The sequence below is a fragment of the Helobdella robusta genome (genome assembly GCF_000326865.2).
Source record: "Helobdella robusta unplaced genomic scaffold HELROscaffold_57, whole genome shotgun sequence".
Taxonomy (NCBI): Eukaryota; Metazoa; Annelida; class Clitellata; order Rhynchobdellida; family Glossiphoniidae; genus Helobdella; species Helobdella robusta.
In genome coordinates, this window is record NW_008705311.1 from 261452 (window position 1) to 275743 (window position 14292).

At 34.8% G+C, this 14292-nt stretch overlaps 2 protein-coding genes across 2 annotated transcripts in view; one reads left to right on the plus strand and one right to left on the minus strand.

Moving 5' to 3' along the window:
- Positions 1-107: 107 nt before the first annotated feature.
- HELRODRAFT_87305 (hypothetical protein) lies at positions 108-1384 on the minus strand (the record flags this gene model as incomplete). Its single annotated transcript, XM_009028600.1, has 3 exons — positions 108-191; positions 486-574; positions 1117-1384. 3 exons carry the CDS (start codon positions 1382-1384, stop codon positions 108-110), a joined length of 441 nt encoding a protein of 146 aa, XP_009026848.1.
- Positions 1385-4195: 2811 nt separating this feature from the next.
- The window catches only part of HELRODRAFT_186013 (hypothetical protein), a 13111-nt gene continuing 3014 nt past the window's right edge, over positions 4196-14292 (plus strand). The window contains exons 1-23 of the mRNA XM_009028636.1: positions 4196-4301; positions 4993-5154; positions 5336-5392; positions 5527-5592; positions 5706-5786; positions 6079-6192; positions 6506-6598; positions 6779-6853; positions 8026-8112; positions 8308-8364; positions 9173-9216; positions 9340-9403; positions 9476-9522; positions 9676-9751; positions 9958-10030; positions 10356-10538; positions 11163-11287; positions 11595-11664; positions 11998-12058; positions 12581-12669; positions 13168-13250; positions 13554-13680; positions 14253-14291. Of these exons, the coding sequence (XP_009026884.1) occupies positions 4993-5154; positions 5336-5392; positions 5527-5592; positions 5706-5786; positions 6079-6192; positions 6506-6598; positions 6779-6853; positions 8026-8112; positions 8308-8364; positions 9173-9216; positions 9340-9403; positions 9476-9522; positions 9676-9751; positions 9958-10030; positions 10356-10538; positions 11163-11287; positions 11595-11664; positions 11998-12058; positions 12581-12669; positions 13168-13250; positions 13554-13680; positions 14253-14291 (1873 nt within the window). The 5' untranslated portion in view covers positions 4196-4301. The remainder of the gene's footprint in view (positions 4302-4992; positions 5155-5335; positions 5393-5526; positions 5593-5705; positions 5787-6078; positions 6193-6505; positions 6599-6778; positions 6854-8025; positions 8113-8307; positions 8365-9172; positions 9217-9339; positions 9404-9475; positions 9523-9675; positions 9752-9957; positions 10031-10355; positions 10539-11162; positions 11288-11594; positions 11665-11997; positions 12059-12580; positions 12670-13167; positions 13251-13553; positions 13681-14252; position 14292) is intronic.

Sequence of the window (14292 nt, forward strand, 5' to 3'; positions counted from 1 at the left end):
ACANGCCTTTCGGACAGTTTCTTCAGTGATGGTACGCCTAAGTATCAATCAATAAATCAATCAATCGATCAATCAATAATCAATCAATCAATCAACCAATCCCACTCCTAACCCCCTCCAGTGACGGCCCTAAAAGGTTTGAACCTTGAAGTGTCTCTGATCATCTTTCTGGGGTGGTCCAAGAATAGCACCTACATTACAAGTTGTACATGAAGATCAATCATTCAATCAATCAACCATTCAATCGATCAATCAACCAACCAATCGATCAAAGTAAGAATCCCAACCAAGTAACTCCGTCATATTGAGAAAATTTAATAACAACGACGATAATAAAATAATCTAATTAATTATCAAATAACTCAAACAAACAGACACACAAATTATATTAATTATACAAACTAATCAGTATTAATTAATTATAAATTTAATTAATTAATTATAAATTAATTATACAAACGAGTAAAAAAAACGAAATTACAAACCTTCAGATCGTGTTCAATGGCGTGGCCAACAAGTATCTTATCCTTTATTAAGTCATACACCTCTCTTTGCACCTGCTTAAAGTCACTACCTAGAGATTGGTTATGGTAGTAGTTTGGTAATGAATGAGTGAAGGAAGGAGCGTACAAGGGAACGAATGAATGACTAAATTCATTTCAAACTATCCTCTAATCATTGCCTTATTAAATATCCTATGCTTCCATTGCATCATTTCATCTACACACAGTCACAAATATCTAATTCATACTCTCGCATTGTACTCCCACAAAACGTAGTTCTCATACTTTTTAACCTCATAACTGATTGAATATGACTAATTAACTAACTAAACATAACTAATTAATCATAACTAAGTGATTGAATATAATTAACTAATTAATTAACAATTAACCTTAATCGATTAACTAATTGATGAAATATGACTAATTGATTTAATATGTCCTACCTCTGGACGCAAAAGGAAGATTGATTGATTGATTGATTGACTAATTGATTTAATATGACTAACTGATTAAATATAACTAATTAATAAAATATAATCAACTAATTAATTAATTAACAATTAGCCTTATTCGACTGTATTGAAATGTAATGAAAATAGAAAAACTGAACCCTTTTCGAGATGGCAGGGCCTGACACCGCTGACATTGGTCCTGTAATCCGTTACCCTTTCTGTTGGTTTGACGAACTTGTCGTAAATGCACTGGCCGTATTGATTGACGAGGGACACTCGCGCGAGGATGCTGTCCGCACCGTGTCGCCCGACGCCCACCATCTCGCAGTCCATGCCGAGGACTTTCGTGATTCTGTGCGCATGTGTGTGTTTGTTTGTGTGGATGCATGTGTGTGTATATGTGTGTGTTTGTTTGCGTGCATGCATGTGTGTGTATATGTGTGTGAGTGAATAAATGTTTGTGTGTGTGCATGCACGTGTGTGAATGAGTGTATGTATGTGTATATGTGCGCGCGAGTGGGGGCCGCATTGAGAACTATTTGACATTCGGAGGGCCACATATGTATTCAAATAGAAAATTTTTTTTTACCTTTTTTTGTCGTGTTTCATGGTCATAATGTGATGTTTTTTTTTTCAGTCAAACAAGCCCACCTCTACTCTAATCTATGTATGTTACATACTAAAGAAAAGAACGAACGAATGAACACAAACGTATAAACGAATGAATAAAATGACAACACAACAACACGCGTTTAGACAACATTTCCCCCAAGATTGGGGATTGCCGTTGGCTACCTATGATGAAACCGAAATACCCCCCGACGCCATTCACATCTGTCACTCGCCTCAGTATCACGCAACCCCGCTTTCACCCTGTCCTTCTCCACCTGCTCTCTCCATCCCAATCGCGGACGACCCCTTCCTATCACTCCTTCAATCTCGAACTCCAATGAGAAGACAAACAGACAAAAAGGTTAATGAAATAAACAGACAAACAAAGAGACAAACAAACAAACTTGCAGGTTGGCGAATGTTTTGTTAGCAGTGAGACATTTGGATGCTGCAAAAAAGGAGAAATGAATAATTGAATATATAAATAAATAAATAAATAAAGTGAATAAGTTCTACACTCAAAAGACATTTAAGACCTTTTGTATGTTTGTTGTTGTCGATGGTACCTTGTTGTTGCTGTTGTTGGTGGTGGTGGTTTTGTTGCTCTCGTTATAATTGATATTGTGGTCTCTATTACTTTCAATCAATATCTCGTCAACGTCATCGAACCAAATTTCATCGGAGTTGCTGTTGTTGTCATTTGTTTCAGATCTGTTGTTGATTTGGTTGTTGTTGTTAATGTAGTTTGTGCTATGTTGATTTTGTCTTATTGTCGTTGTTCTGTGTTAATCTAACTGCCAATGTAATTATTATTATTATTATTAATACAAATCCCTTTTCAACAAATCTCAGATGCATCAGCATCAAATGCATAGTTCACCATTCTTGTGTCAATGCAGCTTTAATGCAATGTTAATGCTATGGTAATACTGACGTATGAATGATACAGAATACAAACTTATCATTTTTGAATCTTTTGGATTTTTGTTTCCCTGTCTCTTCATGCCAGTTAAATTTTCTTTTGGTTGTCGTTGTTGTCATCGTCGTGTCTTGATGTTTTTGCTGATGATGTATTTGTTGTTTTTTGGTCGTCCGGTTCTCGAGGAAATGTTTATTATTATAATTATTTTTGTTAATGTTATTATTTTGTTTGCCAATATTATTATGGTTGATTTTGTTATTAAGGATGTTGCTTGTAGTTGCAGCAGGCTGCTTGTTACTGATGTTGTCGTTGCGTCTAGGTTTGTTGTTGTCGACGATGACGTTTGTACGTCTGCCTGCGTTGTCTTTCAATCGTCTGCTGTTGACGTTTGTATGTTTGCTGGCATTGCGGTTCGTACGTTTGCTGCTATTAATGTCTGTATGTTTGTTGTTGATGTTTTTTGGAGATTTGAGAATGCTGTTTTTGATGTCTTTTGTATTGTGGATGTTTTGGTTGGAGAAAAGTTTGCTGCCGTTTTCGTGTTTGTTGCTGTTACTATTATTAGTAAATTGCTGTTGTTTCTTGTTAATGTCATTGCTGATTGACGACTGTTTGACCTTATTGTTGTTGGATCTGTTGACGTCATTGGCATTGATGCTGTTAATTCTATTTCCATATTTGATCATGTTATCGTTGCTAATGGGGCCATTGGTGTTGTTGTTGTTGACATCACTGTTACTATTTTTAATAAACTTTTTGCCTATGTTAAATAACTTTATGATATTACTACTGGTGGAATTCTTGTGTTTGTTTCTGTTGTTGTGGCCTGAGATAGGTTTCTTACTTTTTATGCTCTTAAGATGTTTTTTCTTGGTATTTTTGGTAACACCGGTTTGACATTTATTTTTCATCTGTTTTTATATAGTAAAAAAAATTGTTTTTTTTTTAAATTTCCTAAAAACCTTTAAGTAATATATTATAATTTATCATTAATTTAGTTAGTTGAGTGCTATCGACGGGTTTCAAATAATATATAATATAATTTTATGGCAAAATTATTGAAAATACCAAAAATTAAAGACAAAATCATTTAACTCTATTAGTATTAAATATTATTAAGACAATTTCTAAATTTAATTAATATTAATTTAATAGGATTTAAAAGATAGAGCAAAATTTGAACAACCAGAATGACCTGCACCACAAATTTATTATGAAAAATTACTAAAAATTAAGTTTAAAAATGTAGAATTTTAAATAAATATAACATTGATTGAAAAGAAAGAAACTTGCCTTGGTGGTGATCAGATCAGAGATCGGTAGTGATTTTAGCCACTTTTCATAATAAATATTACTAATTTGATTAATTTTCTAAAAATCAGTTCACGGCTTAAAGTTAAATTTAGGAAAATTAAAAATTTAGTATTGAATTAACTCCACGTTTTTGTAACCGAATTTACTTTTAATGATGGTCGAACTAAACGCCACCAACGAATTGAAATGTTTGATTTTATTCTGTATTTATTTCATTTCTATTTAATTATTATTTAATTATTTAAAAATTATTTAATAATTATTCAATTATTTAGCTATTAAATTATTAATTACTTAATGTCAAACTATGACGTAAAAATTTAAAAAAAATGTTCGTTAAATTGATTAAGGTTTACTTTTCTAATGATATATTGATTTTTTTTTGTCATTTTATTTATTTTTCTATTATGCAAAATAAAATAAAATAAAATAAATAAAATCAATAAAATAAAATAATTAATTTATTATTTAATTAATAAATTTTTTTTCTGCAAAGTTGGTCATTTTTATTATTTCTTTAAAAATTGAAATATAAATTTGTAAAACTTAATGATTAAAATATTTTTACAAAAATAGACCATAGCTTAGCTTTAGCTATCATAGCTTGGAGAGATGTACAACAAATATACTGAGTATCAATAGATAGATATACTATCAATAGATGTCAATAGATATACTTAGTGTATCTATAGAACAGATATGCTCAGTTGAGTATATCTATCTACTAAACTAATCTATCATAGATAATGATTATTATAGAAGAATAAATAGATTGAACATATTTATAAGATAAGACATATAAGATAGATAGAAGATATAGAAATAGATAATTTTTTTATTTGTTTGGCAGATTAAATTATACAAATGCCATTCCATTATACATGTAATTTAGCTATTCTTTATTCATTACCATCATATATTATATATATATATATATATATATATATATATGTGGTATTTTCAGAGGCAGATTAGGCATTTGATTTAACATTTATTTTCACCACTGTGTGGTTAGCCACTAACACAATGTTCTGGTTCTAACAAAAGCAAATCAAACTAATAAGTCAATATTAATATTGAATATGCCCATATCTAAAAGACTAAAACTAAACCATTTAACAGAATATATTTAATACTAATATGTGTAATTAATAATAATATTAAAAGATTACTGAATGATTACCAGATGTCAGCTAATGTGATGAAGACCCAGCAGGCCCCGGACAAGACATCATTGTCGTCATCATCTTCCACCACGTCGTCAACATCGTCGCTGCTAAGGAGAGGATCACAGACGAAAAGAATTTTGAAAGAAAAAGTTGTTCAGATATATGGGCTGTTCTTCAGGGTAGGGTTTATTCTTTTATTCATTTTTTTCACTCATTCAATCACTTATTTATTCATTCATTTGTTTATTCATTCATTTAATTTTTATTATGTTTCCATTTGTTCATTTGTTCACTCATTTATACATTTACTCAATTATTATAAATTCATTTATTCATTCATTTATTGCTGATGGATTGAAGAATGAGGACCCATCACAAGGCAATCCAAATTTCTGGGATGAATTATTTCTGTTGAAGGTTGGATGATGATGATGATTGTGGTGATGATGATTGTGATGATGATGATGATTTTGATGATGATTGTGATGATGATGGTTGTGATGATGATGATGATAATTGTGATGATGATGATGATGTTATCATTCTTGCAGGCCAACCCCCAGTTTATTGAAAGTGAGATTGAAAAGTTATCAGGAGAACAGCTGATTGACTTGATGGTTGGTTGATTGATTGATTGGTTGGTTGGTTGGTCGGTCAGTTGGTTACTTGGTTGGTTGGTCGGTTGGTTGATTGGTTGATTGATTGATCGATCATTAAAACAACAACACAGCTGATGTTGAACAAGTTATTTCAAAAGTCGGTTGAAGCCAGCTTACAAGACAATCACATAAGGATAAATAATGCTTTCCAAGTAGCCAGTTCATCCGTTTTTTCTATATTTCTTTCATTCATCTATTCGTTTATTCGTTCGTTCGTTCGTTTGTTTGTTTGGTTGTTTGTGTGTTTGTTTGGTTGTTTGTTTGTTTGTTTGTTTATTTATTCTTTCGTTCATTCATTCAAACTTCCATTTATCAAGTTTTCTTTGATCAATTCATCTTATCCAACTTCTTCGTTTGCATGTACACACACACACATACACTTTCTCTCTCTCTCTTTCTCTCACACACACACACACACCTACACATACATGCACAAACAAACAGACGATATGTTCATTGACACGGGGAGTCCTAACGAAATGTTCGTCGTCATCATCGACTGGTTTCGATCTCATCAACATCCTCATTGGCTTCGAGTCAGCTGAAGTCGTTATGAAGGTTGGTTGGTTGGTTGGTTGTTTGATTGGTTGTTTGATTGGTTGGTTGGTTGGTTGGTTTATTGATTGGTAGGTTGGTTAGTTGGTTGGTTGGTTAGCTGATTGGTTGGTTGGTTGGTTGGTTGGGTGGTTGTTTGATTGGTTGGTTAGTTGGTTGGTTGGTTGGTTGGCTGGCTGGTTGGCTGGCTGGTTGGTTGGCTGGAAGAATGGTTGGTCGGAATTTGAAACAATCTAAAATATATAAAAATCATCACAATAATTATCATCATCGTCATCATCATCATCATCAACTTCATCATCGTCATCATCACCAGAATCTGGTGGAGAGATTGAACACCATCTTAACGTGCGACTTCCCCCACCACCTGAAATCATTATCACTGGCCGTTCTTATGACGTTTGTTACTGTAAGCTGCTGCTGCTGCTGCTTTTTACAACACCAACAGCAACATCATTGACAACAAAAACATCAACAAAAACAACAACATCAAAAATAACATTAACAACAACCATAACAATAACAACATCAACAAAAACATCAACAACAATACCATCATCATCAACAACAACATCAACATAATTAACAGGGCACAGACAACGTCAGCCAAAACACACTTCTTGAGTACTTGATGATGAACAGTCTATTTGAAGCCATCGTTAAGGTTATTGTTGTTGTTGGTGTTGTTGGTTGTTGATGTTGTTGTCGTTGCTGCTGTTGTTGTTGATGTTGTTGTTGTTGGTTGTTGTTGTTGGTGTTGTTGTTGTTGCTGTTATTAATGACACAATTTAGAGAAAGATTTGAAAAGCATCGAACTTCAACGAGGGTACTGGTAAGGTGTTGTTAACCTCAAAATTTGTCGGAAACAGTTCTGGATGAGTTGATTGACATGCTGCCAAAAACAAATAGAAATGTGGTTGCGTCTGAATGTCAAGTATGGGAATCCAGTTTCACCACATCCACCAAATTACACCCTAAATCTGCTTTGGTGAGCCTGGATATGCGCAATAGAAATTTACATCCAAACATTTACACGTTATTACAAATTTTGGCAACTCGACTGCAACTCCAAAAAGAACATTATCAAGTTTACGAAAACTCAAAAGCTACTTGAGAAACACTCCCTCAGAAAATAGATTGAATGGTCTTGTTCTATAATGAATATTCATTATGATGCGAATTTATTTATTTCATTTATTCGTTTATTTGCCAAACAAGCGAGCTACAACTAGCTCAACAAGTACTGCCACCCTAAAATAAAATAAAATAAAATAAAACAAGTATTGCCATCCTATAATAAAATGCAAAATATGAAGTGACAAAATGAAATTTCTGCATGGACTAAAATTCACAAAGTTGAAAACAAAACATGTATGCTCCCACAGATATAAAAAACCTTAACTAAATTATTTAAACTAAATGGAATGCTATTGTCCAAATTAAACGTTAATATACAGAATAGACGATAAGAAAAATGAAAAACAAGTCATGATACAAGATGCTGATTGTAAATGCGAATTTAGATCCGAAACGTATTGTTGACGTTGAAAAATCGAAAGATTTCGTTATAACATTATTAAAATGTCATAGACTTCATGGTAACGTACAAAGCTTCTTTGTCGTTTAGTTGAGGAAATAAATTATTAACATACCTTTATATTAACAAATGTGTGTGTTATATATCTTTATGTAAAATTGAGGTTCAATGAAAAATTTTTTTCAATTTTTCAAAAACCCCCGCGGAAAAATTTTCTAACTACGCACATGAATCAATCAATTAATCAATCATTCAATCAATCTGTCAGTCAGTCAATCAATCACCAATCAATCAATCAGCTGATCGCCCACGCATCCTCAAGACATCACCATGGCAACGACGCCGTTCAACTCCTGTCACTACTCGTGCAATACAGGAAGAATGAGGTCGGTTAATGTTCATTATTATTATCTCATTATTACAGCAGTAGTAGTAGTAGTAGCAGCAGAGGTAGCAGCAGCAGCAGTAATAGTTGTAGTAGTAATAGTAGTGACAGTAGTAGCAGAATTAGTAGTAGTAGAAGCAGAAGTAGTAGTGGTAGTAGTAGTAAAACAATAATAATAATAATTTCTCCATACCAGTTAATCAACCCGTACATAGTTAAGTTGTCCATTCTTGACGACGAGATGGCACTGACTGTGAGTTTGTGGTGATGTCTCTCTCTCTCTCTCTCTCCTTTTACTCTTTTTCTCTCCTCTCTCTCTCTTTCTCTCAGTTGAACGCTTTTTTCTTAACCTTGTGGAACTCCTTTTTCTAATCAGCTCGCGCCATTTTCTCATTTTTAAAATCAAACTGATGAACGTTTTCTTAACCTTAGAGATGTCTTTCTCTCCCTTTCTCTCTCTCTTTCTATCTCTCTTTCATTTTTTTTTTTCTCAGTTGAACGTTTTCTTTCTTAACCTTGTGGAACTCCTTTCCCTACTCAGCTCGCGCCATTTTCTCATTTTAAAATCAAACTGATGAAACTTACGGCATTCCTTTCATAATTAACATGTTATATTTTATTATACTATTATTATATTTTATTACGTTAATATATTATGTAATAATTTCTTCTTATTAGCTTTCAATCTCATCTCTAGGCTTCGTTGTTTTTGTGTATATAAGTGTGTATGGGTATTTTTTTGCGGGCTAAACGAGTTAAATTAATATATATATATATATATATATATATATATATATATATATATATTCTTTAAAATATGTATCCTTTAAAATATGTATCCTTAATAAATATATCCTTAACAAATATTTCTTTAAAAAATGTATTCTTAATAAATATATTCCTAAAAAATATATCCTTTATAAATATATCCTTTAAAATATCCATTAAAAAATTAAATGTATCCTTGAAAAATATATCTTCGAAAAATATATCCTTAAGAAATATATCCTTAAAAAATATATCTTTTAAATATCCTTGAAAAAAGTTAAATATATCTCTAGGGTCTGGCGCAAATTGTATCTACAAGTCTGTCCAAGTACAATAAGTTAGTCTGCCTGCATGACTTATTTGGTTTGGTTTTTGCTTATCATTTCATTCGTTCATTTGTTCATTCATTCGTTCATTCATTCATTCATTCGTTCATTCATTCATTCATCCATTCACTCAGTCAGTACCAGCAGAAGATGTTGGATGCGGAGACCAGTGGTTTCTTTGCTACCATTTCAAATCTGGTGAGACTTTTTCACCATCATCGTCACCATCATCATCATTATCGTCGTCACCATCATCATCATCATTACCAGGTGGGAAACATGTTTGTAGGTGAGGAGACGAAGACTGAGGCTATCAAGTTGGTGTCATTTAAAATTAGTTTGTTCATTCGTTCGTTTGTTCGTTTGCCCATTCGTTCATCATTCTTTCTTTCGTTCGCCCTCTCACTCACTCACTCACTCACTCACTCACTCACTCACTCACTCACTCACTCACTCACTCACTCACTCAGGGCCAACAGCAGCGTCCTCTTAGCCCTGTACGAGGCCATTCACCTCAATAGAAATTTCATCACCACACTGGCACATGTTAGGCTCTCTTCTTTTCCTCATTGTCATTCACCCACTCATTTGTTATAATTATAATAATAATAATAATAATTATTGTTGTTGTTGTTATTGTTGTTGTTAATTATCGCCTTCATCATTGTCATCCTCTCCATCATCCTCTCCATCATCCTCATCATCATCATCTTCTACATCATCCTCACCTTCATCATCGTCCTCACCACCAGTCCCACACCCACTCACTTCCGTCAACTCCGACTGCTGACCAATCATGTTCAACGAGTGACCTCGACTCGCCTGGTTAGATATCATCATCATCATCTCTACCATTTTCATCACTATCTCTACCATCATCATCATTTCTACCATCATCATCATCATTTCTGCCATCATCATCATGGCCAATATTTTTTTAAATTTTTAAATTTGGGGGCTACGGCCACCCAAACCTCCCCCTAAATTCGCCACTGATCATTTTTTTACCACCATCGCTATTATCATTGTTATTAATATTATTATTATTATTGTTGTTGTTTGTTGTTGTTTGTTGTTGTTTGTTGTTGTTTGTTGTTGTTTGTTGTTGTCGTTGATGTCGTCGCCATTATCCCCTTCATATCTTCACAAGCGGTGATCAACACATCAGCCAGAATCATCGGCACGAACAACAACATGACGACGACGACATCAGCGATGACGTCATCGTCAACAACGACAACAACAACAGCGAACGATGACGACAATAACCCGCCAACAAATCTACTGGCTACGTTTCTCGAGTATTCTTCTATCATTTGTCAGGACATCAAGGGTTGTTGTTGTTGTTGTTGTTGCTGTTGTTGTTGTTGCTGTTGTTGTTGTTGCTGTTGTTGTTGTTGCTGTTGTTGTTGTTGATTATGATGATAAGGACGATAATGACGGATGATAATGATGGTGATGATGACGAGGGTGATGACGACGATGATGATGATAGTGGTCGTGAGGTTGTTGTGGTTTTTGTTATTGCTATTCAAGTATTTTTTAGAATCGGAATTTAGCGTTAATAGCAACAGCTAACATACAACATAATAAATATGCCAACAAAAGTGTCACCAACCGACCAACCAACAACCAACCAGCCAACAACCAACCAACCAACCGACCGACCTTCCGACTAACCAACCAACCGACCAACCAACCGACCAACCACCAACCAACCAACCGACCGACCAACCAACAACCAACCAACCGACCAACCACCAACCAACCAACCGACCAGCCAACCAACCAAGTCTACATAAAATGTCAACAACAACACCACCACCATTAACAACAACAACATCATTAACAACAACAACAACATCATCATCAACATCATTAACAAGAACAACAACAACAACATCATCAACATCATTAACAACAACATCATCATCAACATCATTAACAACAACAACAGATACGGCACGTTACAACAGCACTAAACTCTGCTTCATAATCATCACTTGCATTGCTGAGGACCAGTATGCCAACTCCCTATTACACGACAACAACATGAACTTCAGGGTCATGCTGCATAGAGCAGTAAGTTGTTGTTGCAGTAGTTGTAGCCACTGTAGTAGCTGCAGTTGTAGTAGTAGTTGTAGTAGTAGTAGTAGTAGTAGTAGTAGTTGTAGTTGCAGTAGTTGCTGTTGAGGTTGCTTCTCTTGTTTTTATGATTTTCATTATAATATGCGATTTTTGTTGTTGTTGATGATGGTAACTCCCTTTAAATGACCCCTTAAACTTTAAATGACCCCTTAAACTTTGAATGACCCCTCAAACTTTGGATGACCCATTAAACTGACCTACTTAACCTGACCCACGCTGACCGATATATTTTATTTCCCAGCCAATGAGGCACCGCCGACCAATCGCCACGAGGAAGTCAGCATCTAGGCCGCTGGTCTGCGCCCTGATTGGTCAGTTGGTGATGTTGATGATGATGAAGATGATGGTGATGAAGATGTTGGTGATGACGATGACGAAGCTTGTTAAGATTGAAAATTAAATTATAGCAATTTCAGTAACTTTGGTTTGGTGATTGCCATCCAACAACAACAACAACATTCAAAAAGTCAACAAACTCATCTAAACATACACACACTTACATATACTCAACACATATACACGTATAAACACACACACCACACACACACACACACATGTACACACATACAAATACGTATACACACACACGCGCATATGTATGTTTATACTTACATATTTAGTAGCAAAAACATTCACACCAACAGACCTGATGGTAGAATTTATAATCAGTCATCTCATGAAGAATTTTCCTATCGAATTACATCTGTATGTTCTCGTTCGTCTGACTGTTTGTATGTTTGTATGTTTACGTGGATGTGTGTATGTGTATGTGTTTGTTTGTTGTATGTATGTTTGTATATATGTTTTCACATGATTGTTTATTTGCTAGTTTAAGATTTACGCACTCAAATATGTATGTAGGTATGTTAATGTTTGTTTCATATGTTTGTATTGTATTGTATTTGTTTGTATGTTTGTATATTTACGTGGATGTATGCATGTGTTTGTTTGTTCTGTTTGTTGTATATATGTTTTCACACGATTGTTTATTTGCTAGTGTTTGTTTCATATGTTTGTATTGTATGTGTTTGTATGTTCATTGAGAAACGGTAACATCAACAACAACAACGTCAACAACAACGTCAACAACAACATCAACGACAACAACATTACAACATCAACAACAACATCAATAACAACAACAACAACATCAACAAAAACATCAACAACAACAACATCAATAACAACAACGACATCAACAAAAACATCAACAACACCAACAAACAGAAGATGTCTCGGCATCATACATCGCATCATATGCTACCAGAAGAAATGCCGCATACGACTGAACTGCCAGTGGAGGGAATTGTGGAGTGGTTAGTTGTGCGTGTGTATGCGTGTGTATGTGTGAGTGTATGTGCGTGTGTATGTGTGAGTGTATGTGCGTGTGTATGTGTGAGTGTATGTATGTGTATGTGTGAGTGTATGTGTGTATGCGCGTTTTAAATTTGTTGAAAATTTTTATAGTCATTGTCTTTGTAGATTGTGGATGATTCGTATGAATTTGTGATGTCTGGTTGAATAGAATGGCAATACTGATGATGATGTGATGATGGCAGTACTGGTAATGATTTGTGATAAAGGTAGTAGTAATGATGATTTGTATGACGATCTTTCATCTCGACTAGTAGGTAACGAACCCTGCATTGTGCGTGTGTGCTTTTATCTCGGCTAGTTATAAACTTCTGATGTTACTATTCCTCAATGAACATACTCTAGAATAATTTTATGTTATAGAATTCATTGCAGGCGATATGATCGAATTCTAGATTACTGAAAACCAAATTTTGTAAAAAGCCCTTTGTTATTCGTAGCACTCATAAACCTGCTGAAGTTCATACTGACCAATGAGTCTACACTGGTAAAGAAATGCGACCTATTTCATCTGGCTACCAAGGTGTTTATGTGTGTGTGTGTGTTTGTGTGTTTGTTTGTTTGTGTGTTTGTTTGTGTGTATGTGTGTGTGTGTGTGTCAGTCACCAACCACACAACAACATCAACCACAACCACACCAGACACACCAGCCACACAACAACATCAAACACAACCACACACCAACCACACAACAACATCAACCACAACCACACACCAACCACAACAACAACATCAACCACAACCACACAAAAACATCAACCAACCACACAACAACCACACAACAACAACAACAACCACACAACAACGACAACAACAACATCAATAGATCGTCAACATTTTCAACTTATTCATAACGTACGGCGACACGTTCCTAAATGACCCCAACAACTACGACGAACTCTACTACGAGATAATTAGGACCCACCAAATATTTGATAATCTATACTCATTAAGTAAGTTGTCGTCGTTGTAGTGGCTGTTGTAGTAGCGGCAGTAGCAGCAGCAGTAGTAGTAGAAGCATGAGTGGCCATAACTGTACTTCGAGATTACATCAAATATTTGATAATCTATACTCATTAAGTAAGTTGTCGTCGTTGTAGTGGCTGTTGTAGTAGCAGTAGTAGCAGCAGCAGTAGTAGCAGCGGCAGTGTTAGCAGCAGCAGTAGTAGTAGAAGCATATGTAGCCATAACTGTGCTTCGAGATTACACCAAATATTTGATAATCTATACTCATTAAGTAAGTTGCCGTTGTTGTAGTAGCAGTAGTAGTAGCGGCAGTAGTAGCCACACCAGCAGTAGTAGTAGTAGCCTCACCAGCAGATACAGTAGTAGCCACAGAAGCAGTAGTAGTAGCCACAGCAGCAGCAGTAGTACACACAGCAGCTGCAGTAGTAACCACAGAAGCAGTAACAGTAGTAACCACAGCAGCAGCAGCAGCGGTAGTAGCCACAGCAGCAGCAACTCTAACTAACTCTACTAGGAAATAATAAGCACTTATTAGATATTTTCTTGCCATCTGCAACAGACTTGCGATACAGCTCCCAAGAAGATAACTCGTACAAGGT